The following is a 25,244-nucleotide window of genomic DNA, read 5'->3' as shown; positions in this document are numbered from 1 at the left end:
TCCCCGAGGGTGAAAATGGTTAAGTGCGAATACACGGGGTGATGCTATGAGGGGTATTTATTAATTCGCACTATTATATTTATTAATCACACTATGGTGCCTTTATGGTGTAATGGTTCCTGGGAATCGCAATTTGATCACACGGGGGAGTCCACGTTAACTCACTGGCGAATGCCAACGGATTTTAACTTTACTCCCCCTCACGGCCGGCTCTCGACGGGAGACTGAGAGAGAAGGCGGGCGTGCGCGAGAGAGAGGGGTGCGCGCGCAGCTGCAGCGAGCGAGGAGAGCGGAGGAGCGAGCGAAGGGGGAGGGGGTATAAGGCGCGTTACTGTCACCGATATCAGCGTAGCGCCCGTGGCTTATTCGGTAGAGCGTCGTGCTGCGGCCCGCCAAGTCCTCTTTCTTTTAAAGATAGAGAGAAGACTGCGGACGCCGCCGACGGCGGTGGATGGTTTGGGGTCGCTTATAAAGTGTATTCACACTTAAAATGGTATCGGGAGAGACCGCAGGACTTTCGCAGTCACTTGGGAATACTCTGAACTGAATGGCTGGAAAGAAATCGCCGAAAACCATAGAAAATCTGCGGAGCCGATGCGACGCGCGTCTGCACACCGTGGCCCCCTAGCGACCCTCCTTCTATTTGGAATCGTAAGTTTTTCAACGAGAAGATCGCGTTTACTCCTTCGTAGTATTTATTAGTTCCATAATTCCCCAGGAAACTGCGGCGGTTCATCGTGAGACAGCCAAAACACCCTTTTTAAACACCCGTGAAGGTATTAACATTCTCGCTGTGTGTATGGCTCCCATTCGCCAAAACGTTCTAAACATGCCCCGCAGTCACGTGCGATGAAAGCACTGTTATATTTGCATGTCTTCCACTTGAGTGTAGACTTCACAGAACAGCAGTCGGCAAGCTCCGAGTCTAGGCACGCACATAAGTAAGAAAAGGCTCATCCCTCTCCTCTACCCACGAGATTTGTTCAGTTGGCTACATTCCCGGGCAACATTTTTTGTTTCTTGAAAGACTTTCTTTTGAGCAATTAGGTATTGCACCCTCTGCCCTCCCCACTCGAAAATATCCTGGATACCATGCCTGAGTCGAGGTATGAAGTGTGCGCATGACGTCATCTGCGAGGATCGCTAGAATTGGGGCAGCCAATTTGGAGGTCCGCGCCCTCACTGCACACGCCGTTTACGAGATCCGCACGAAAACGTGGATGCCTACGGTGCTTAGGAACACTTCCTGCTCGTCGAACCACAAACAGCAGGACGGAGCGTACGATCGGACCTTTAAAATGACACAACGATCATTTTGGCCCCTTGCGGATCAAGGCTTAGTGCATAAAATGCGATGTTTGCATTTCTTTGATCATATGGCTGCAGGTATGCCCACGAGTCAGTGAACGTGATGGTTGTCGTGGTGCTGCTGTCTTTCTTGCCGCACGGTGGACGGAAAGGGTCGGTGCTCGACTGGAAGAACGTGTCCGGTCGCATCTCCTGGCGAGCCTTGCTGTCCGTGAGTGGTGGTCTCTCGCTTGCCGGAGCCGTCGAGGTGAGCGAGTAACAAACAGAAAAACGTGGGCAGCTCTACACCAAGTGAATGCTGGGAAATCGCAATGCGCGTCCTGGGCCTGTGTTTGTTTTCGCAGGGTTTCTTTTTCGCGGCCGCAGCTCGAGATCCACTCGATACCGGGGTTTCGCTTCTGTTATGGCTGCTGTGCCTCGTTTTTCTTCAGTAGGGTTGAGCAATCGACGTAGTCGTTGTCCATTGACGGCGGGATGATAGACTAATTGTTGGCCTATAGTTGGTAATTGCTTAATTTACTCTGTGTGATATTTCGCGGCAAAAGTATGTCACTAAGGCGGGATGCACTCTTCGTCGGTACAGATGTTCTCGGGCGAGCGCGCATACTGTTCTTGGCGAGCCTCCCAAGAGCGGCCACAATGGCGGGAAAGACTCCCCGACAAACGGCGCCTTCCTGATACTGCTAGGGTTACCTTATTTGCTACAACGGTGCCATGTACAGTAACGCTATTTGCTTCTGCTGTAGCTTCATCGTAGGAACGCTCGAGGCGAAACCACAGATGTTGGAATGATGGTACAGTGGCGCTTTCTTTCGACCTATCGCGGTGAAGCTCGGCGGTTGTTTAGGTTGAAAACTGCGTTACTCCGAGCACCATTTGCCTTCGGTCTATGGCGGCGTTGCACTTAAAATACTAGTTCGCTCTTTAAAAGAAGGTACTCGTCACTATTTTTTTAGATTTGATCAGGTTATGGCGGAGTTCATTCCTTTGTGTGGCATGACCACCCTTACTGCTCATGCGCCAACTCCCCCCCCTCCCCCTCTCCCGGCGTGAGCGCCAGGATGTGGGAGGACCTACTCTTCCCGCTGCACGCGAGGAGAGGAAGGAGAGTTGGCGCATGTGCAGTGGGGGAGGGGACGGTCACCAGGGCCCTCTCCTCGCTTGAGCACGAGGACGTGGAAGGAAGTGGGGTGGAGGATGCGATAGAGCGCTGCCTTCCGCTTGGTTTATCCTCTTCCGTTAATTTCTCCGTCACCGCTGTGTGCTCGTAAATAATGCTGCAAGCGCTCGTTTCTTTAAGTTCTGAACACACGTAGCCGTTGGAGCACGTCGGCGCGTCGCTTCTTGAGGCTGCGCCGTGCTCTCTCCCCATGAAGAGAGAGGGCGCAAGGCTACGCGAAGCAGCACGTTTTGTCTCTCCACATTGGAGATGGCTCGGCGCCGCGTGTAGAAGCGTCACCCCCGGAAAGTCTTTTCAGGCCTGCGCCCAGCAATCTGACGTCAGTTCCGCCCGGCCGACTCTCGGGGAAGCCGCAGCGGCAGCGAGCGCAGCGCGGGCGGCGCGGGTCAGTTCGGTGGCATGGTGTTGACGGTGTTTCACGTTTGTTGCTTTCCGTTGTTGTTTTGCGGCAATTTCGTTTCCGTGCGTGATGCTGGAGTGATGCGACAATGCCGAATAAGTGTTGTGTACCCGGATGCACAGGCCACTACAAAACAGGAAAGAAGATACAAGTGTTTTCCTTCTCTAAAGACGCCGACGCTCTCGAACAATGGCTACACGCCATTCCTAGGAAGGACTTCGTGCCGACTTCGTGCACTAAGGTAAGAATTTGAGATGCTCCTGTTCTTAGCTTGTCGTTGCTTGTTCGGGTAGAAATCACCCATGATGGGAAATACTTAAGCGTGTGGCCGCCGGGCCTCGTGAAGCGCTGACGCCAGCAGTTGATGAGAATCGCCTAGAAAGGCACGTTCGCAGCAAGGATGGTCAGCTGCGCTTTGTTCACTAACAGTGCCATGGTGTCGTCCATTCTTGCAAGCTCTCGGTGGAAGCACTTCGTGGAGTGCGGTTACATCACGCTCCCGTGTTTGCTTTCATGTGGCTTGTACCGCTTAGCGCAGCGCTTTTATTTAGATGCTTGCGAAACGTAGGTAGACTTTGTTTTAGCTACATGAACTGTAAACACGGTCATGCAAACGGGAGTGCATTTTTTTTCTTTTGAGAAGTGGCGTCTCAGACGTTCTTGAAACGTTTGTGCAGATGTGCGCGGATCATTTAGACGCTTCATGCATCGAGAAGACGACATCGTACACGGATCCAAGGACAGGGAGAGTTATTGAAGTTGCACTCCCAGTGCCACGGTTGCGTCCTGGATCTGTCCCAACGGTATTTCCCGGCTGTCCGTCCTACCTATCAGTACGAGACCAGAGCACGAGAGAAACGCCTGACGCCAAGAGGAGCCGACAAGAAGCCTCCCAACTCGCCCGTGCTGTAGAAGAGTCGCTGGCGTCATATAAAGCGGAGCAAGAACGAGACCGGTTTTCGTCCCTCGAAGAACTAAGGGCTCGCCTGCAAGGGGTGTCAGTGTCTCCGAAGTGGACTGTGATTCATAAAGAAGAGTGCTCCATGATTTTGAACATTATCGACGATCGTGAACCTTGTTTGAATGCGTCATTGAGCGTGTTTGCAAACCTTGAAGTCTTTGCCTGCTATCAAGGTTCACCAATCAAGAACCTTGGTAGCGCTGTTGTACCAGACTCAGTTCAAAAAGTAAGTTCCTTGTTGGAAATTTTGAACAACCTGTCGATGCTGTCTGAGGAGCGCTGCCCTTATCGCCACCTGGCTCAAGCAATACATTCCCTTCTGGACAAATTGGAAGCCAGCATTGATGAACGCAAGAAAGAGACGGTGAACTTTATGAAGGAGCAGCTACTACTCCTTTCTACAGAGTGCATTCAGTATAGCGCACAGGTGATGGTCTTTGCATGCATCTTGCGTACAATATCACCACATGCCTACAAGTTCCTGAGAAGCACAGGTACACTAACTTTGCCCCACCCAAGCACTATTAGAAATGTGTGCTCATCTATTCAAATGTGCCCACAAGTTGATTCTTCTGACGACACTTTCCTTCAGTATGTGTCTCAGAGATTCAAACATCTGCGGCCACATGAACACACTGTTTCGCTGATGCTTGACGAGATTCATATCAAACCTTGTTTAGATTACAAAGGTGGGAACACATGTGGTGCAGCAGTTAACTCCAACGAAGCGGCCACTTCGGTGCACGTGTTTATGATACAAAGTTTGCTGAGCGCATTCAAGGAGGTGGCGCACATTCTTCCGGTAAAAACCTTACAGGGTGAAGACCTTCATTGCATGCTGAAGAAGGTGATCTTGGGCTCAGAAGAAATTATATACAGGGTAATAGCGGTTGCCTGTGACAATAACTCGCTGAACAGGAAGGCAATGAAGATGTTTCTGCCAGAACCAAAGCTAAGCCCTGTTTACCCATATCCGGCAGACCCGGATCGGCCGTTATTTTACGTGGTGGATGCTGTACATCTATTTAAATACATAAGAAATAACTGGCTCAACCAGAAAACTGCTGAAACTTGCTTTTTCTACACACGCTTCGAGCTTTCAAACATTGAAATTCATCTCTAAGGCAAGATGACTGCTTCATTTAAGCATTTGAGAGATTTGCATAAAGAGGAGTCACCCCTGCTTCTGAAGTCTGGGTATGGCTTGACGTCAAAAGCTCTAAATTCAAGCAGCTTTGAACGACAGGACGTCAAACTCGTACTGCAGGTTTTTAATCCGCACGTAGCCGAAGCCCTGGCCGCTCGCAAGGGTCATACTGATTTTCAACATGCTACAGCAACCACCGAGTTCATCAAAATAATTCTTCGTTGGTGGAGCATTGTCAATGTAAAGACACCTAGTAAGGGCTTCCATCACCGTAATGTTTACGAAGAGCCCATGTCAAACCACACAGATGACCCAAAGGCAAGCTTTCTAAGCGCTTTTATCACATGGCTCGATGTGTGGGAATTTTATAGGCACGACACCGGGGTACTTACCCAGGAGACATTAAGTGCGTTGAGGCTCTCTGCTCAATCGCTTTTGGCATTGGTGAAGTACTGCGTTAGTGAGTTTCACTTTAAGTACATTCTGCTAGGGAAAGTCCAGACTGATCCCCTCGAGAGTCGCTTTGGTCAGTACAGGCAGATTGCTGGGGGGCAGTATCACATATCTGTTCGCCAGCTTTGCGAAACCAAGGGAAGGATTTGCCTTCAAAATGCCCTTCCAAGGATGAGCAACGATGATCTCGGAGGCATCGAAGAGACTGACAGTGTCAGGGATGCGGGCACTTCTTTTAGTGTTCATGTTAGCGATGCTGACCTTGATGAGCTCAGAGCACAAATGCCGGTGATTGGTTATGTTGGTGGGTATTGTGCACACACTGCAATGAAAGTTCTCAAGTGTGAAAGCTGCCAGAGGCAGTTGGCCGTTACCGGAAATACGGCCGAAACAGGAGAGGACACCCCTTCTTTAATCGCACAACTGGATTGGGGTGGCTTCAAATTTCCTTCTCCTCTTGTAATCGCAGTACACGGAGGTTGTAGTTAGAAAGCTCATGACGAAAAGTACCTCTACCCAGTTTCTCCATGGGCCGAACCAAAAGAATGTCGTTCGGCAACTTACACTGGACTCTCTGCCAAGGCATAGATACGTGTGAAAACGGGCACACCTACGAGCTCCTCATCACATTGGTTGCAAAATGTGCAGCAAATATAATGCTCAACAACTTGTGCAAGCAAAGGAACGATCTTTTACGCATTGAAAAAGATCAGAAGGCGAAAAATAGAAAGGCCCGAATTTTTCCTCGAAAGTAATTTTCCAAGCGTCGCGTCTTTCTCTTCACATTTATTCTTGTGAAACTGCACTGAGTGTATTTGATTGCATAGTCATGACTTGATTTCCTTGGTATACTTCTGCCTTATGTAAAATGAGCCTTGTTTGCAGTTTTGTATCTCTTTACAAGTTTTTAGCTTTTAAAAGTGCTGTACTCTTTTTTCTTTTTTTTTTAACTCGAACTGCCTTGGTGCCTACTGTAGCAGTTGTACCGTACGTTTTGGTACCTGAGCTGTGTACACTGTCCTTGTGCACTCGGTGTACAGACATGTTGTGCACTGTGATTTGTTTTTTCTTAGATTTTTGTTTGATTTTTTCCCTAGGACATGCACCTACCTGTGGCAGTACAATTACTTTTCTTTCTGTGATTTATCATGCTGTGGACCACAATTTAGTCACCAGTGTTCTTATGTATTGTAATTTTTGGCAAGTGTTTGAACCTGATACCTTGTGTTGCTACTGCTACTATGATTAACGAATGGGATGTTTTCCGCTAACCTACAATTTAAATGAAAGTGTGCTTTTTCTGTTCCAAAGCTCGGGGATGTTTTTGCTGTTACAATCTGTTTTGTTTTCTGAGTTTTATGTGGCAAGATATTGTGTTTTGTGCTTTTGGCATATTTTCAGCATTAAGGGCAACATCTTGTGTTGCCTGTCGTCTGCCTGGACCGAGAACAATGCGCACTGTGATATTTGTACAGACGGCGTCTGGCTGTGATGAATAAATATGCTTTATTCCATTCACGATATTCATTATTTCTTGATACCTTGATAAGTTCCCCCGCCGCGGTGGCTCAGTGGCTAAAGCGTTGCGCTGCTGAGAACTAGGGCGCGGTTTCGATACCCGGCTGCGGCGGCCGCGTTTAAAAGCAAAAACGCCCGTGTGTACGAGATTTCGGCACACAATAAAGATTCCCAGGTAGTCAAACTTAATCCTGAGTTCTCCCCTACGGCGCGCTTCATCGCCTGCGTTGCGTCGGCGCATTAAACCATACAATCAATCGATACCTTCATAAATCGTGCGGACATGGTGTCAAGGAACCTCGCCTGAGTCAGTAGGCGTGAAGGGCGCGCGCGGCAAGCGCTCGCGGCTGGCGCAGCCACCCAGCGAAGGGCGGCCGGCGCGATGTGACGTCGTCGACGTCACGTCACGTGACGCGCAGGCCTAAAAAGCTTCAGGGGGTGACGGTAGAAGACACGCGCCGACGCGCCTCAACGGCTACGTGGATTCAGGCCTTTACACTCTCCTAGCAGCGCTGGGTGTTTACTTTGCGGCACACGCATGGTTACACACAAAAATGGGAGAAGGGTTACATAATCAATACGCAACATAAACACAATTCCACTCACATACGGCACATGCACGAAAGCATACAAATGTAGAACCAGCGGCAATATTGCGACCCCCTTTAAGGGGATCACCATTGAGAGGCGAGTAATCGCCTTGAAGAGTGAGGGTGTCGCAATCTTGCCGCTGGTTCCTATCAGCAACGAGTGGTTGTATTGCTCGCCCCGAGATGACGCAAAAAAAACTGCTGTTGCTGTCGCTCCCGCTTGAACGCGCTGCCAGCAGCCGCCGGAGCGTGCAGACCACGCGCTCCCTTTTATAAAAATTGACACTGTACATACATTTGATCAGGGAATTCTTGAGCCAAGTTTTATTCAATTTTCAGCGAAATGCACGCGCTCTCCAGCAATGTTTCACACGTGCGGTTCTTGCAGTGATACCGCAAATGAAATTTTGTCTTCTGCCCCATTTCAGACAGACGAGGCGTGCTCTGATAAATGGTCATTAAAGCGGCCAGTTTTCGGGCTGCATTGCTTGCAGCAGATAAGCGGAATTTTCGCGCGCGAAATTCCGTTGAGCCGCGGCAAGACACGTTCCACTTTCATTCTTATTTTTTTACACACACGATTTCTTCGATTGCTGACTTACTCATTAAAACGAAAGGGGAAATATGAGAATACAATTGAAAGAACTGGGGATTTGCTCGTAACTAATTCTAATGTCTATAGAATTACAGAAAGCTGAGGTAGTTGGTACTTATTCTGAAAGACAAAAGGCGTACAAAGACTAGCCAAGAAGGAAGTCAGGACATCACAAACAACTGCTAACAATTGAAGATGCGGTCAACGGCGGAAGAGAAAGAATATACGAAAACTTATTTGCGCATCAGAAAAAAGACAGGATAGAGCGCACGTCTCTATTCTATCTGTCTTTTGTATCTGGAGTGCGCTCTATGCTATCTGTCTTCTTTCTGAAACGTTCCTTGTGCACTAACAAAAAATATTATCTGCGCATGTCCATTTAATATGCGAACTTATCAATCCGGCATGCGCTGCTTTCTACGGGAAAGGTAACTGTCAAGACATCTGATTTCATCTCTTATATAAGTTAATCGTCCTTTGACTCATTGATTGATTGATTGATTCACGTCCCAAAACCACCATGTGATTATGAGAGACGCCGTAGTGGAGCGTTCCGGAAATTTCGACCACCTGGGGTTCTGAACACAAATCTGAGCAGACGGGCCTACAACATTTCCGCCTCCATCGGAGATGCAGGCGCCACAGCAGGGATTCCATCCTTCAACCTGCGGGTCAGCAGCCGAGTACCTTAGCCACTAGACCACCGTGGCCGGGCATTCTTTGACTCAGACATACGCTACCGCTATTACCTATAGACTACTTTACGGAGAGGTTTCGGCTGTTAACCTTTGTGGTTTGCACCTTTAAAACTAAACGAACATCGTTACGGTAGACGCACACACATGAAAAGGGTTGAGTTGATGCATACGATGCTTCATTGCTTTTTGAATTCACGTCGCAATATAAAAAAACAAGAAAACATCGAGTTAACAGGCCAAGATGGCGGCGCCCAAATAGCCTCCATTCCTTGCCTCCGTCATCTAGTGTTTGTGATGTCATGATCTCGTTCTCGTGTCCGTGTTTGCGTGCCCTGTTTTTTTTTCAGAATAATTGTTATGTTATTGTTAGCTGTTAGTGTGAAACACACAGGCACCGAGAGATGTCGGCTGTTAGTGGCAGTGTGGCCGCCCTACCAGCGTGACCTTTGCGTATTTACCGCGGGACTCGAGACGTGAAGCGCGATCGCGTTGACGCAGTGGACGGGTCTGTCCCGGCGCATCACCGAGGAGCTGAGCAGCCTGGACTCCCTGACGCCGCTGCAGACGCAGGTGGTGCTCATCCTGCTGACCACCGTGCTCACAGAGGTCAACACCAACGTGGTCATCGCCAGACTCCTCATACCGATCGCCTCGGACATCGTGAGTGGCGCTATCTCCAAGCGGTGCTCTCTAGAAATCAGATCATGCGTGTGAGTTGCGCTGACGCCATGCCGGAGCAATACTCCAGATGATCGGGCTTGTGCCTAGAGAAAGAGATAAAGATACAAGGAAAGGCAGGGAGGTTAATCAGACGCACATCCGGTTTGATACCCTGCACTGGGTAAGGGATGAAGGGGATCCTCGGCTCCTAATATGGAACATTTATATGGCGATGAATTGTTGCGGAGGAAGGCAAGAGGCGACAGTACGTTTGAATGTAGCAATACTTGTGTAGCCTTCGTATTCAGAGGGAGGGAACAATTGAAAACGAAGACCCGGCTCTTCCAACAAAAATTATACCCTTATTCGTACAATGGTATACACATGAACACTCAGAACGTAAAACGGCAGTTGAATGTTGACAGTGTATCCTATATTCAGTGTCTCGAACCACAATAGCTACTGACATTGATATAAGTTACTATCACTAAAGTAGGATGCATATATATTGCTGAAGATCAAAATTATCGATAGTATTATACACCTTTCTGACACTCCAAAGTGGCGTCGGCATCGTTAAATGGTTCGCTTTGTTGTTGGAATCTCTAGTAATGCTTGGGCACACGAAAGCCTTCCACAGACATGGAACTTCCAACGAAATTCTTCTTAACAATAGCCCGCAGTGACTCCTTAATACGTATCGTTTGACATGCGGCTTCTGAAGCAGACAAGCTTGTGAAGTATTCGCATGTTCACGATTAGGGGCACGCATGCACGCACCGCAGGGCGTGCTCACCAACGTGCACCCTCTGTACTACGCCCTGCCCGTGGCCATGGCGACATGCACGCCCACTGTGCTGCCGACGGCGGCTCCCAGCATCGCCGTCGTCACCTCGTGCATGGACGTTCAAATCGTCGACATCGTGAGTGCATCGCTGCCTATATGGAGAAGAAGATGTTTTAGAGAGATGGACGCATTACGTCATGAAGTCAATGTTCTTACGCAACTTCCTAATCATACCCAAGATAGAAAGTCTTGTATCGTTCCCGGATAAAAAGGAAACTGTAGCCTTGCGTCGTCTTCGACACAAACGGTATTGAATGGCTCGTGTCGTTAAACACGTGTGAAGACTCCAAGTTATTAAGAGTACAAATTTAAATATATCATGGCATATCCACGAAGTGAATGACGATGAGTGGGCGAAGCAGGGGAATAGTTCGGTGTTACCGCAAATCACCCGTGGCAATAATCACTAATCCATGTAATTGAGCGACATACAGCTAATACAATGCTTATTGGTAATAACTGGTATGTTGTCCGAACCTTGCATCTGCTGTGCCGTAATAGCGGGAGAGGAAAGTGGGGTCTAGAACGCGCTTTCTCTTCATCGTCAACGGCACCATCGCCATCGTCATCAGCGGCTACGACGCGATAGAGGACATGCCTCGTTCATAAGCAGCTTCGCATTTAAAAGAAGTGGTGATAAGTGCGCAATTACAGGCAAACATTGAATGAGGAAGCGAATTAAGTGTGGTGAAAACGAGCGTTCAGGTGGTTGAGCATGAGAATCTTTATCTCACAGTCGTTGGTTGGAGCCCTACACAGCACTCATATTAGTAACCCTTTCGCTTCCTCAGTTTTGTACTTCCACACTTCTTTGTTTTTCGCTCCTCATCAGCACCATAAACAAATAAACAAAACTTAACAAACTAATCAGCGTACATTGAAGTAGAATAAGTCAATCAAGTGTGAATAAAGAGTGAACCTGATGACATAAGTTTCAATCAAAGGTAAGCCCAAGTGACTCAGGTGCATCAATATAAATCAAGAGTGAATCAACGTTTATTTGCCTCTGATCTCCTTAGCCCAAATCAACGTGGCAGATTCCCCCACGCCCCATTAATTTGTTTTACAAAAGCACAGCACGGTAGGTCGATTAGGTTGATTGATGCTTTTGTGGCTTAAAATTGCACCGATAAATCAATCATTCAATAAATAATTGAAAAACTGCCAAATCAATCAGTCCAGTCTAGTACAGGCCCTTCCAGTTCAGTCCAGTTCGGCCAAGTCTAGTATAGTCTAGTCTGATTCAATTCAGTTCGTTGGTTCGTTCGTTCTGTTCGTCAGCACACTCCAGTAAATAGGGTTCAGTCAGGTTCATTTCGCTTCGTCAGTTCAATCAGGCTCAGTTTATTTCAGTTTGTCCGTTCAGTCAGGCCCAGTTTATTTCAGTTCTTCAGCTCTGCCATGTTCAGGTTTAATTCAGTCAGTCCGTCTCTCGCGCGTGCAGCTCTACCCGGGGCTGGCCGTGAAGCTGAGCTCCATCCTCCTCGTGCTCGCCACGGTGAACACAGTCGGCGTCTGGCTGTTCTCCCTCGGCGACCTGCCCGCTTGGGCCGTCGCCAAGAACGGCATCATGACGGGCGCACTCGCCAACGCCAGCAGTGCTGCCTAGCGGCGTAACGGCGCAACACTGGCGTGTCGCCCCAAGACCGACGGGAGTGAACGTGGCAGGCCGGGCCTACGGTGTCGGTCACCATGACTCGGCAACTTTATGCCTCTTCCTGGCACCTCCAACAATTAGCGGACATTGTTCGCAAAAATGACTGTTTTTATTTTTGTGATCTTTATATTTCACGTTTTTCTCTCTTTTTTTTTTCTGAGCTGAGATTGCGTTTTTTCGTTTAATATAATGATTTATCACGCTAATCGTTATGAACGGTGTAAAAAAACACGGGACACAAATGAAGAAAAACACTGATACGGGCGCCCTCTGTTAGCGGGAACACTTAGCGCTTATTCCTGGTTTTGTGCCGTCTCATATCCTTTTTTTTTTTCTATCCTTAAAAGCCGACCACCTGAGAACTTGCACATGCACGTCAAGTTTCAGAATAACAGTGAGGCGAACTACTTGGTGTGCATTCAACTACTTGGTGTGTCACGCAAACATGGACATGAGATGGTCATCGATTGTGTCTTGATGTCTTCCTTGTGTTCGTGTTTGCATGTCCCATAATGATAGCAATATCAGGGGTTTTACGTCCAAACCCCACGATATAATTACGAGATAGACCACGTACAGTGAAGAGCTCCAGAAATTTTGACCATCTGGTGTTTTTTGACGTGCGCTGACAGCGCAAAGTACACGGACCACCACGATTCCGCCCTCATCAAAAGGCGACCGCCACAGCAGGGATCGAACCCGTTACCTTCGGATGAGCAGCCGAATACCCGAGCCGGTGATCCACTGAGGTGGATAATGTCGAGAGCTGAACGCTCGGGTGATGTTGGTATTAAAACTAATACGGGATTGGCTGTAACGCCCCAAAACTACGATATATTTATAAGAGACCCCCGTATAGTGGAGGATTCCAGAAAGTTCGACCGAATCGGGATCTTTAACAATGCATCTAAACTTTAGTACACGGGCCACGAGCACTTTTGCCTTCATCTGGATGCGATCCTGCAACCCGCGGGTGATCATTCGAGCACCTCACAACCACCGACCGTGCACCGCGGCGGGTGGCGCGATATTCGAAAACTTTTGCTGGCGCGTACCTTGCATATTGGAACAACAGGGGCCAGAGACACGTGGTCCGCGACATTGCTAAATAGTGGTGTCATCATTTTTCTAGTCTATCGCAGTTATTTTCTTTCAGGAAGGTACAGAGACTGAACTGGTATAAGGCTTTTTTTTCTTCTTTTGCGAGGCGCGCCATGCGGTCACCGAGTTTAAAGATCACCGTATAACGAAAGCTGTATCTCTGAATCGGCATCCAGATTTCAGACGTTGTGGATATCAGTATCGATGTGCTTTTTTTCAAAACCCGACGTCTATATCGCCTTCATAAATGACCCACATGTGGAAAAAGCACTTTTTTTTCAAATGACGACGTTTAAGGACGTTTCGCTACAGCTCCCCCACAACCCTACGTTATTCACTGTCCCGGAGTTTGTTGGGTTAACTTTAGTGAGAGAGAAAACAAACTTTATTTAATGTAGAGAGGTTTCAGGGGCTGATGTTGGCGGTCCCTGACGCTTACTGTGACGCGCTTGCTTATATAAGCTTGAGACACCATTGATTGATTGATTTATTGCCCCTCTTATCCTGGACCATGAAACGAGCGGTACCTTGCTATATAAAATAATTTGTTCATAATGTAAAATTGTTACGCAATAGATATTTGAAGTCACTTGTTGGATTCGCGAGAAATTTAGGAAAAAATAAAGAGACAAATGTTTTAATGAGTATGGTTGATTTTGATTACCTTCTAAATGAATAAAAGGAGAATGATAGGCTATGTTTTTGAAAATTATGTTGGATTTCAATAAACTTAGCCTTCGATTCATCTCGTCTCACGTAGCAAATCGCATGCGGCCTCGCAAACGATCTTGTGGCTAAAACCCAGCACGGTAGCCCTAACGGAAAGAAACACCGGAAAAAATAAAAACAATATACTTTTAAGCGGGTCATCTATAAGTCTTTTCATAATCCACGAGGTATCACCTGTCGGTAATAGTATCACGTTCCTTCACTATCACTGGCATAAGCTCGCAGCATCGCGTCCGAACGTTGTCTGACAACCGGGCTTTTCATATTGACGCCGCAGAAAGGGAGGAGCGCAGAGGTCGTTTAATTTCGTGCGCGAGCACAGGTCGGCATGCTCTTCCGCCGTCGTCGGACAGCAGCATTGAACTCTACGAGGTTAAGGGTTATGGCCCGCGTTTTTTTGCACTAGGCGCCAAGGAAAACTACCGACACGCTGTTTATATCGTTTTAGCGCCACAGGTATTCTTTTGTACACACGTAAAAACGCGATAAAGAGCTCGTTTTGCAGAGATTCCGGCATCAGTGTCGGCAGGTGCAACCCAGCGGTGACATGTATTTAAAAGAACAAGAAGTGGTGTGTGTTGCCTATCACAATTACATCCCCAAGTCACGCTGAGATTGAGAAGTGTGACAGCTTGGGCTAGTTGGTATGACATGATTATAGTTATAGCGCGAGAACGGAACGACGACACAGAGACAAGGACACGAGCGCACTTGTCCTTCGTGTCCTTGTCTCTGTGTCGTCGTTGTGTTCTCGCGCTTTAACTATCATCATGGGATAGGGAAGTAGCGTAATAAATTTGGACCGCGTGTATTGTCGCCAATAAACTTACGCCTAGTAATTCGGTATACTTGAAATTTATCTTACTCCCTTTTATGGTGTTACACGACGTGTAAACGCAAAACCCACGAGCGGAATTGTCTTTTTAAAAATGATTCACTGATAGCATGTTAAGGACACACGCAGTTTTCGTATACGTATCTTATTTAGGTGGTCATTACCAAGACTTCTTGGAAGATGTTGCTTATGTGTTTTCTTAATTGAAAGAAAGCAGCACCCTCCCGGCTCTTGTGATCAAGGGCACTGATGACCAATTCGTGCTAATTGAACGTTCGCACTTTGGTGTCGTGACCCCTAGTCACTCGTTTTCGTCAAACTCGTTGCACGTCACTCACGATTTTAGTAATAAACCTTTTTACGTACCGTTACTGCGAATAATTTTAGGTCTTTACATAGAATAAAACGTAATCGTAAACCCAATTTTGTATCGTGACCATTTCGTTATAGTTGTGATCTTAAGAGACACTGCAGCAAGAGAGCAGATTGGGTGAGAGATAAAAGGGGGTGAAGGATATCACGGTCGGTTAAAATCAAAAAGATGGACGCATGGGCCGGGAGCAGGTAGCGCGTAGGCAGCATAACCATCGCTGGTCATTAAGGGTAACTGACTGGATTCCAAGAGAAGGCAAAAGCATGAGAGGTAGTCGAAAAATGACATAAGCAGATACGAAGTTTGCTTGTATAACCTGGCAGCAGAAAGCGTAAGACCGGGTTGACTGGTGGCACATGGCAGAGGCCTTTGCCCTGTCAGCGGGCGAAGATAGGATGATCATGATATCGCGGCCTAATGCTCTTTGGCGGTCACTGGTCCTCGCGCCGTAAAGCCTTATACATCTTCATCAGGGAACGCATCTTGAGTTCATGCGATGGCGACTACTACGTGAGCAAGTGCGATACTTCGATCAGTATACCCAAAGAGAGTATATGCACTCATACTTTTGCCAGCTTCCTCTTGGTTAGGGAAAGAACATTTTCGGAAGCGAACCTTTGGTCACCTAGGCATGAAAAAAAAATTCCGCGCTATAATGACCACTTCCTCGCGGAAGGGTGTGGCACCGAAGATCCCCGATCTCAGAGGCCACGCTACACAGGAGTCCAGCTTGCCCACCCGAAATTGACGCCGACGCGCGTCAGTGTCGTCCTATAGCGTTGTCGTGTAACGGGCGTACGTCCATCGGCGCGCGTATGACGTTGGCTCTGACCTGGCGCACGAGACGGGAGTGTCGTCGTCGCCGTTGTCGTCCGAACACGGGACAAGAGATTTGCACACCCGTGGTTCGCTTAGTTGCAGCGATGATGACGGTACGAAGATGGCGAACAACTTCCGGAGTCGTCTTTGCCTTGCGTTCAGCAGTGGAGCTGCTTTTCCTCGGCACCTCTAAGAAGCTTCCACGTTCCGTCGTGTATGTCCTGTTCGCGTCTGTGGTGACAAACGTGAAAGTGTGAAACTAGCGATGCATCGCAACGGGAAAGGGGCGCGCATAGAGTGCGAAGCGCTTGGCGGCAGAAATCCAGTGCCAAGGAATACGAGTTGTTCAAGGCTGGAAATGCAGCTGGAGTTCTCCGTGCAGATAATTTTTTTTGTTACGTTATCTTGCTTTAGTATTTTTATTTTGGTTACAATATGGTTACATATTGGATACATATATGGTTACATATATGTTTTGGTTACTTATGAAGTTTGTTATGTTCAGTAAGTATTCGAATCGAAAACAAGTTTTAGTCGTCACTGTCTGCGGCATGCGAGTTTGGAGCCCACTATACCACACCCCCTAATCTCAGAATCTTTCCAAATGGATGACATCTGTTCCCGTTGAAGAGAACGATTGAAATGTTATACCTATCTGTGCACAAAAGCTGGATGACCCGAATCGTAACGGGAAAAAAAAATTCGTTATCTTACCAGCAGGCCTTGACTGAAGCGGTCTGTGATGATAGGCTCAAATAACTTACAACATAGACGTGTTGCCATTTAGGTTGATGTAATTGATTGATATGTGGGGTTTAACGTCCCAAAACCACCATATGATTATGAGAGACGCCGAAGTCGAGGGCTCCGGAAATTTCGACCACCTGGGGTTCTTTAACGTGCACCCAAATCTGAGCACACGGGCCTACAACATTTCCGCCTCCATCGGAAATGCAGCCGCCGCAGCCGGGATTTGAACCCGCGACCTGCGGGTAAGCAGTCGAGTACTTTAGCCACTAGACCACCACGGCGGGGCCTGGGTTGATCTAATGGTGTAGTGAAACTTCTGAGTAAAACTATCTTCGTCTTTGTTGTTTTGTGGCACCTTCATTTCATCAAGCCCCGCCGTGGTGGCCTAGTGGCTAAGGTACTCGGTTGCTGACCCGCAGGTCGCGGGTTCGAATCCCGGCTGCGGCGGCTGCATTTCCCATGGAGGCGGAAATGTTGTAGGCCCGTGTGCTCAGATTTGGGTGCACGTTAAAGAACCCCAGGTGGTCGAAATTTCCGGAGCCCGCCACTACGGCGTCTCTCATACTCATATGGTGGTTTTGGGACGTCAAACCCCACACATCAATCAATCATTCATTTCATCATGCCTCAAGAATAGAGAAGATCAGAAAAAAATTGTGAGCTTGACTGCTGTCGTGAAGAATGTAATCCGGCTGAAAATAAAGTTCGCCACCAATCGAGTTACATAGCCACTAGATCACCGCGGCAGAATGAAAACGTTCCCTTCGAAGAACGTCGATGGCGGCTAGTGGGTTGTCTGAAGTGGTATTCATAAAATTATTCCCACTCCAGTGATTGCTTTCGATGCCCCCCCCCCCCCCCTCAAAAAAAGAAGAGGTCAAAGGCTTGAAAATTTACGCAGTTTGTTCAGATAGCGCTATTTTTCAGATGCGAGTCGATACCAAGAGTTGAGACATGACAGAATGCACTCTAGACGTGACCACGTATGAGAATCTAATTTCAGGGCCACGCATCGTCATTGTTTGTATTTGTTCGCGCAGAGCGAGCGAAGACGTTTGCGTAGGTTAGGCACAATGCTGTGGCGGTGAGCGCGACTTCTTGCAATGAATGCGTTCCCAATAAGAGATAGCACGATTATTGTTTTTAGGGGCGAAGCTCCTTAAAGCGGCACCCGTTCGTCTCTCGTAGTAGTCGTAGTGTGTAACCTGTCTTACGTTCTGACCTGCAAGGTGGTGCCGGTGGGAAATTTCATTTGTGTGTTGTTGAACAATAAAAATTAGCAGCGTGCGCGTTAACTAGAAGGCGAATTCTCCTGTCCCTCATTCCTCATTAGCAGCCCTTGGTATGTATATTGAGCACTATCTGACAAGAAAGCGTTGCTACGTTATACTCGCTGGGCGTATCCTGCTTGGTTTTAGAAAGGTTTAGTCAGCGTTGAGCCGCAGTGCCATGAATACAGTGGACTAGTATATATACCTTGAACTTGAGGTGGTTAAAGGTGGGAAGTAGATATGAAGCGCATGCCGTAAGAAAGTATGCGTGTGCCACCTCTCGTTTAGTCCTTGGAATGTCCGTTGAATGTCGGTGCTTCTATATGGAGAATATATGATGAAAAGATGCGAAGTGGTGGTAATTGGAGTGCTGAATAGATAGACGAACGGACACATAGACAGATGCATGGATGGACGCATGAACGGACGCAGGGACGGATGCATGGACGAACGCAGGGACGGACGCACAGATGGACGTGTGGACGCACGAACAGATGTACGCACGGACAGATGGATGAATGCACGGATGGTCACACAGACGGACGCATGGACGGACGGAAGCAAGAACGAATGGACGGACGAATGCTTGGATCCACTTTCCATCGTTCACTCCGTGGATATGCTGCCATTTTTTCTATTTTCATCTGAGACATGACTTCTTTTCCTCTTTGAGCTAAGTAATGAGTAAAGGTGCTTCGTGCGTCGGAGATAACGACGGAGATAGTGGTCCGCGGTGTCGCCGGCACTTCTTCGGATCGTTAAAGTTTTTCGTACCGTACTTAGCGTATCTTTCTTCTGATTTCTTGATGTTTTATGTGAAGGCTTTCGCGACGCTGTGCGTTCGCGCTCGTCTCGCACGAGTGTTTATAACGATGAAAGCCAAGAACAAGACGCCTGTAGTCACACGTATTGCTGACGGAACTTCTTCCACAGCGTTGCAGACCAAGAAGACTTTTTTTTTGAAACAAGATATCTGGAGAGGAAATTATTGCTCAGGAATGAAGCCGTGCCTATGGTAAGATGGCGGCTGCGGCGGCCATCTTACTAGGGCATTATAAACTATGAGCGTTAAGCGATTAAAAATGAAGCGTTTCCTTCGAGCGCCTATAACGAGTTTAATGTATAAACTTTTTCGGGTCACATATTGGTGGAAGTGTGTCTTAGTGTTACTAGCTTTTCTTAGTAAGCCTCTAATAGGAGGCAAAGTTCGTTGGAGATTCAGTCACCTATACTCGTTTTTGCGTGTTATATTGTCGGGAGCTATCTTTTGATGTATATTAACGTAGCATTTACACTAACATATCAAAGGCACTTGATCTCTAAGTGGGCACTACGAGAAAAGAGCATGTTTCCCACAACTTTGGAGGGCAAAACTGACAAACTTTTGTTGGCAAGGCATTGCGGGAGTTTCTATTCAGCAATTAAAAAAAACCTCCTTTGTTCCACCTGATGTAAAGAACGGAGTATGTATAGTAGTGGAGCTTACCTACTAAGAGTTTCCGTATATAGCAGTATAACATACAGTACAAGAGACAGCCTGCCAGCCATTTCCAATCGCAGGTAGCATAGCAAAGCTCCAGTTACGGACGCGCACTGAACAATGGTAAATAGATGTTTAATACCACCAATCCCCAGCATCGTCCTTGGCCCTCCAATAATTTAAAGAAAACAAAGAAGGCGGTTACGCTCGTGACGCTACTACGCGTGTGGGCACGCAGCACGAGCGGAACGTGAATTCACGATGCCCAAGGCAAGCCCACATCATTCCGTCCGCCATTCGAGTCTGCGAAGACCGAAAGAGATACCGTTTGGGTCCATCTTCAGGATCCGGTGATGAAGCTTCATCAAGACGAGTCCCTGGGCAAGCAGACGGAAGACACCTGCGCCATGACTTTTCCTGCTTCGGTACAGCGTTTCTTCAAAACCGACCAAAAGGAGAAGCGCTGCTCGGGCACAGAATGGCCGTTTGATACGTGCCCTCTCGCCGCCAAAACGTTGAGGAACCAACCAATCAGCCAACCGTTCAACACTATCCGTGGTGGTTCGAACTCCGTGATCTGCTGCGGCGTCGCTGGTGACTTCTGGAGCATTAACCATGCACTTGAAACGCCACGTCAGAGTTTCAACGCTTTTGTACCCGAAGACGCCGAAGAAGAACGTTGCAGAGCTCTGCGAGGGCACTTCATGCTGCCCTTTGGAGCAGACCGGCCCATCGGACGAGGCTTTCCTTTCCACGGACGAAACTCGCGACCACGAAGACCCTTCGTAATTGAAGAAGGCAAGCGAGTGCTGGCTCGGCATCGTTCAATCCTTTCGTCGCGGCTGCCGACGCGCCCATTGCCAGCCCTACATGCAGCGGTCGAGGTTCCGAGACTCATGGTAAGGCACCGAGGATCCCCGAAGGCGGAGGCCACGCTACACAGAAGTCCACCTCGCCTACCCGAAATCGACGCCGACGCGCGTTGATGTCGGTCATAGCGTTTTCGCATAACGGGCGTCCATCGGCGCGCGAATGATGTCGGCTCTGACGTAGCGCACGAGACGGGAGTGTCGTCGCCGTCATCGTCGGAACACGGGAAGCAAGATTGGCGCACCCGTGGTTCGCTTAGTTGCAGCGATGATGACGGTACGATGATGACGAACAACTTCCGCAGTCTTGTTTGCCTTGCGCTCAACAGCGGGGCTGCTTTGCCTCGCACCTCTAAGAAGCTTCCACGTGCCGTCGTGTGTGCCCTGTTCGCGTCGGTGGTGACACCCGTGAAAGTGTGAAACTAGCGATGCATCGCAGCGGGACATGGGCGCGCACAGAGCACGAAGTGGCCGGCGGCAGAAATCCAGTGCCAAGGAGCACAAGTCGTTCAAGGCCGGAAAGGCAGCTAGAGTTCTCCGCACAGATAATTCTTTTTTTGTTACAATATCTTGCTTTATTATCGTTGTTTTGGTTGCATATTTTATGAATTTTGTTATGTTGAATAAATATTCGAATCGAAAACAACGTTTAGTCGTCGCTATTTGCAGCACGGAGTTTGGAACCTACTATACCACACCCCATTATCCGAGAACCCTACCAAATGGCTGAGAACTGTGCTCGTTGAAGAGAAAGAACGATTGAAATGTTAAACCTATCGGTGCACAAAAGTTGTACGACCTGATTATAACGAAAAAAAAATTCAACTTATCTTACCAGCAGGCCTTGACTGAAGCTGTCGGAGATGATAGGCTCAAATAACTTGTAACTATATTATCACTGTAACTATATTATATGTAACTATATTATATGTTGCCATTTGGGTTATAGTTGTTACAGTTTATGGTATAGTGAAACTGTTGACTAAAACTATCATCATCTGTGTTGTTTTGTGGCACCTTCATTTCATTATGACCCCCAAGAAAATCTTTTTTTTAGCAGCTTGACTGTTGTCGTGAAGAATTTTATTGCCACAGTAGCATAATTTTCACTCCAGCAATCTACCTGGAGGAGATGAATGACCACAAAATAACGAAGTTTATTCAGACAACGCCATTGTTGAGACGTGAGTTCAGACAAGGGGTTGAGAAAGAATAAATGGTTTATTTGATTTCCTGCGAGAATAGATCGGTGAGTAGGGTACTAAGTGGCGGATCTCATTGGTGCGCCACTGTTTTAGCGTATTTCACGAGGGCCTTTTGGTGTCTTCAGATCCAAGCTCGACAGAGCTGCTGTACACCCTCCCATGTTGTTTCGTGTCCTGGGCTGCAATGGGGGAGGATTGAGGCACGACCACATACGACAATGCCATTTTACTGCCTTTCGTTCCCACTCTTGCTTTTTCAGAAGAAAGGGCAGAAGTGGCAATTGCGTCATCAGTTTCGGATTGGTATTTTTGAATTCGTTTGTCTGCATTTGCCTCTATTTATCAAGCGGAATCGCTTGCAATTGTTTTAACATTACGCCAAATACCCTTATCAATAACAGAATATGTCGTTCTGACAGACTGCCTATCTGTTCATCAACTGCACCTAATATGTCGAATGGCTTAGGTGTTTTGTGCTCTCCCAAGATATTTTTGTCTCATTCGATAGGGGTGGGTACCAGATGACAGAAGTTTAACTCTCAATGAGATGCAGGCTTGCAGTGGCATCCCTTGATGGTCTCATACTCTCTATATCGCCGACGCTGGAATTTTTTTCTGCGGCACGATTTGGAAAAATCGCCATATCAGATAAGTTTGCCGAGTCTTGTTTGGCAACATCTGAGTTTCTTTATCTCAAGTATATTTAGAAAAATCGATGGTGCCCTTCTAGAACGGCAGAAATATCAGTTACGAAACTACGATTCCGAGTTCCATGCACTGAACTATTTACCTGCTCAGGTCTGTTTTGCTCCAGTCACCCTTATACCTCCACTACAACAAAAATGAATCTCTGCACTATTTCCTTTTAACATACGTAGTATTTACAAATCAAAGAAAATTATTGTTAGAAGAACCTCTCCATAGGATAGCTATAAATTTATCTTTTCCGGTGGTACTTTCAGTTGGAGCAACTGAAAAGGGCTTTTACTGCATGAACGTTTGTGAAGCCGCATGCGATTTCCTAAAAAAAAAAAAAAAAAAAAAAGACGGAGAGAATGTTAAGCATAGGCTTTATTATGTTTTTTTTTTCAAGCCTACCAGGAATAGGGAATAACCTGATTAAAAGTCGGCCGAGTTGGTTGGTCGGGCCAATGGCCTCGTTCATGTTACGGCAAGAAGTCTTTGTATCCTGGCGGCATCCTCAGCCCGCTGGACGGCCCACATCTTATCTTCGAGAGCGGGGTGTCCTGGTGAATTCCCCTATGGATTTCATTTTATTGCGATAGCAATTATATGGACACTCTCAGCTTGAATTCGCCATCGGCGTCGAGGTCATGCACCCTATATGTGTAAGTATTTATGCATATGAAAACGCAAGAACAAGTTAGCCTCGTATATCTGCGTGTTACACTGTAAATGTCGCTAAAAGACGATAGTCTTGCGCCTGGAGAGAGTGAAAAAAACGTGTTTATGATGTTCTGCGCGAGAAAATTGGTGAATGGTTTTCTGGAGGCGCTGCGTTAGAGTGCCTCGAGCGTGCAGCGGAGGCCAACGAGCGATTTAGTCACGTTCATCTGGCAGTTATCTTGGAAAACGAAGCGCGCGCGCTCTGCGCGCCTGTCTCGGAGGTGATAAGGTGTAAAACGCAAAGTGACGGGTAGGGGCCACCACAGTGTCGTCTTAGCAAAGAGTTGGAGACACTTGCCTTTTCGTGCAAGCATTGCCTGGTCAGCGGACGTGATAAAAGATATGTTCCTTACAATTATTATGTGTGCCTTTTCTATAAGAGACACACATACAAAATATGGACATGTTGTTATGGTGCCTCATATATGCGCAATAATCGCTTTTTAATTGACAATCGCACAAGTATGAACGCTGAATCTTGAGCAAAATTGGTGGGCGCTTTCGATGGGGTCAGCCGTTTGGAGTATTGTTTGACCACTTTGGTGCTGTTTAGGGTACCGATAAGGGCGGATAAACAGAAATTGTACAGACAGACAGACAGACAGACAGACAGACAGACAGGCAGACAGACAGACAGACAGACAGACAGACAGACAGACAGACAGACAGACAGGCAGGCAGACAGACAGACAGACAGACAGACAGACAGACAGACAGACAGACAGACAGACAGACAGACAGACCAAACTTTTTTTGCGTCGAAGGTCTCCAAAAAACTATCGTTTTTAAAAATTACAGAAAAAAGACTCCGGCACGCGAAATCTGTCGAGAAACCTTCGGCTCGTGAATGCGAAGCATTAACGTTATGCTGAGCCACCGAGATGTACCTCTTTCAACAATCAGACCGCAAACAAATCTTATCTACCACTTACCGCTGTTGGTGGGCGTCTCACGGGAGAACTCTTTCGTGTTTTCAGCATTATCAGCAAAATGGCGCAGTGAGCATGCGGCGGCTTTCACCTCTCACGCGTTCTTTGGCCTGCGTAGAGAATAAGGGGGTGTTGCTCGAATCCTTGCTCTTATCTTGCAGTGAGGAGAATCGTACGTCCTGGCTGGCCTTTGAGTTTCGTCGGAATGATTGTGTTGTTGCTACCGGGCGAACAAAGGTCACTGCAATTGTTGCACAGCCTCCGTTTGCGAAAAGGGTGCGCTTTTCAGACACAGCTAAGTCACAACTGAGACGCTTATTCACGTTAACCTGTACCTGTGAGTACGTTTCGTGCGTCCTTTGTGCGTGTGAAACGCTGGGAACGTTTCGATCTGCTTCTCATTATGCGCTTGACTTTCCGATTTGTTGCTATGGCGTTCATCGTGTCGTCTTTTTTTTTCTTTTCATTGTTTATTATATTTTTCCTTCTTTTACTAATGCCATCATTCTTAAACCAATAATTTATAAACATATTTGCCTCGTTTACCTATCTTATTGCTCAAATAAGATAGCTATACGCTAAATAGATAAATACTCTAAATAGATAGGCATTTAGTGCTAAATAGGTATTTATAGTCTGTTTCATGGTTGATCCCCCTTGGAAGGTGGCGCCAGGACTCTTAGGAGGAACCAACCAACCATCTCACCGCCCCAACTCACTTTTCGTGTTTGAGGTACCCAAAATCCGGAAAAGATGAAAAGGAGAATGACGACGCTAGTGCGCGTGAAGGCACGTGCCACGAGCATAACGTGACTTCGTGAAGCAGAACGCCATCCCGCGTTCTGTTAGAGTTGCCAAGCGTCAGAAGAGGAAGTCGCGGTCAGAAGAGAGACCGTCAACGGTCCCCATTCGGGATATGTGTGGTATAAGGCGTCGCTACCGACTACAGCGCTGTGCGGTGGCACGCGCTCGGTGGCCGCCACGGGGAAGAAGGAAGAAGATGAAATAAACAAGATGTCTCCGTTTATGCTGTGCTATTCATTATGCACGATGTAACATATTTTGGCGACGAAGATTCACCAGCCCATGTGCTACCGGCCTGAACCTCATCTGTGCCCTCGTTTATTGCCTACCATCTTCTACGATGAGTATTTCGGGGCTACAGCCGCCACCTCCGTTCCTGTCGTCACCTGGACACCCGGACATTCCATGGGAGCAATGGATCCAGGCTTTCAAGAATTACATGGTTGCTTCGGGCGCCTTCGACCTACCTGCCATTCGTCGGAAGGCGATCCTGCTCAACTGCTTGGGCTTGGAAGGACAACGTATCTTCCAGACTCTGACGACTACTGACGACCCGTGCCTCGTGCCTGCGAGCGCTGCGGCAGGTACACTAACGTCCCCTAGTACTGATGTGTTCGACCGCGCCATCGCGACGCTGGAAGGTCACTTCAAAACCACG

General features: G+C 47.6%; 2 protein-coding genes across 2 annotated transcripts in view; both read left to right on the top strand.

Moving 5' to 3' along the window:
- Nucleotides 1-9,564, top strand: part of LOC142766075 (sodium-dependent dicarboxylate transporter SdcS-like) — a 40,298-nt gene extending 30,734 nt beyond the window's left edge. The window contains exons 7-8 of the mRNA XM_075867908.1: nucleotides 1,387-1,555; nucleotides 9,349-9,564. Of these exons, the coding sequence (XP_075724023.1) occupies nucleotides 1,387-1,555; nucleotides 9,349-9,564 (385 nt within the window). The remainder of the gene's footprint in view (nucleotides 1-1,386; nucleotides 1,556-9,348) is intronic.
- Nucleotides 9,565-9,908: 344 nt separating this feature from the next.
- On the top strand, nucleotides 9,909-12,430 carry LOC142765026 (solute carrier family 13 member 2-like). Its single transcript, XM_075865574.1, has 2 exons — nucleotides 9,909-10,433; nucleotides 11,802-12,430. The coding sequence occupies exons 1-2, from the start codon at nucleotides 10,281-10,283 to the stop codon at nucleotides 11,964-11,966; spliced, it is 318 nt and encodes a 105-aa protein (XP_075721689.1). The 5' UTR covers nucleotides 9,909-10,280; the 3' UTR covers nucleotides 11,967-12,430.
- Nucleotides 12,431-25,244: the final 12,814 nt, after the last annotated feature.

This window comes from Rhipicephalus microplus, chromosome 6 (assembly GCF_043290135.1).
Source record: "Rhipicephalus microplus isolate Deutch F79 chromosome 6, USDA_Rmic, whole genome shotgun sequence".
NCBI classification, from domain to species: domain Eukaryota; kingdom Metazoa; phylum Arthropoda; class Arachnida; order Ixodida; family Ixodidae; genus Rhipicephalus; species Rhipicephalus microplus.
Note: the sequence above shows the minus strand (reverse complement) of the source record. Positions and strands in the feature narration are given on the sequence as shown.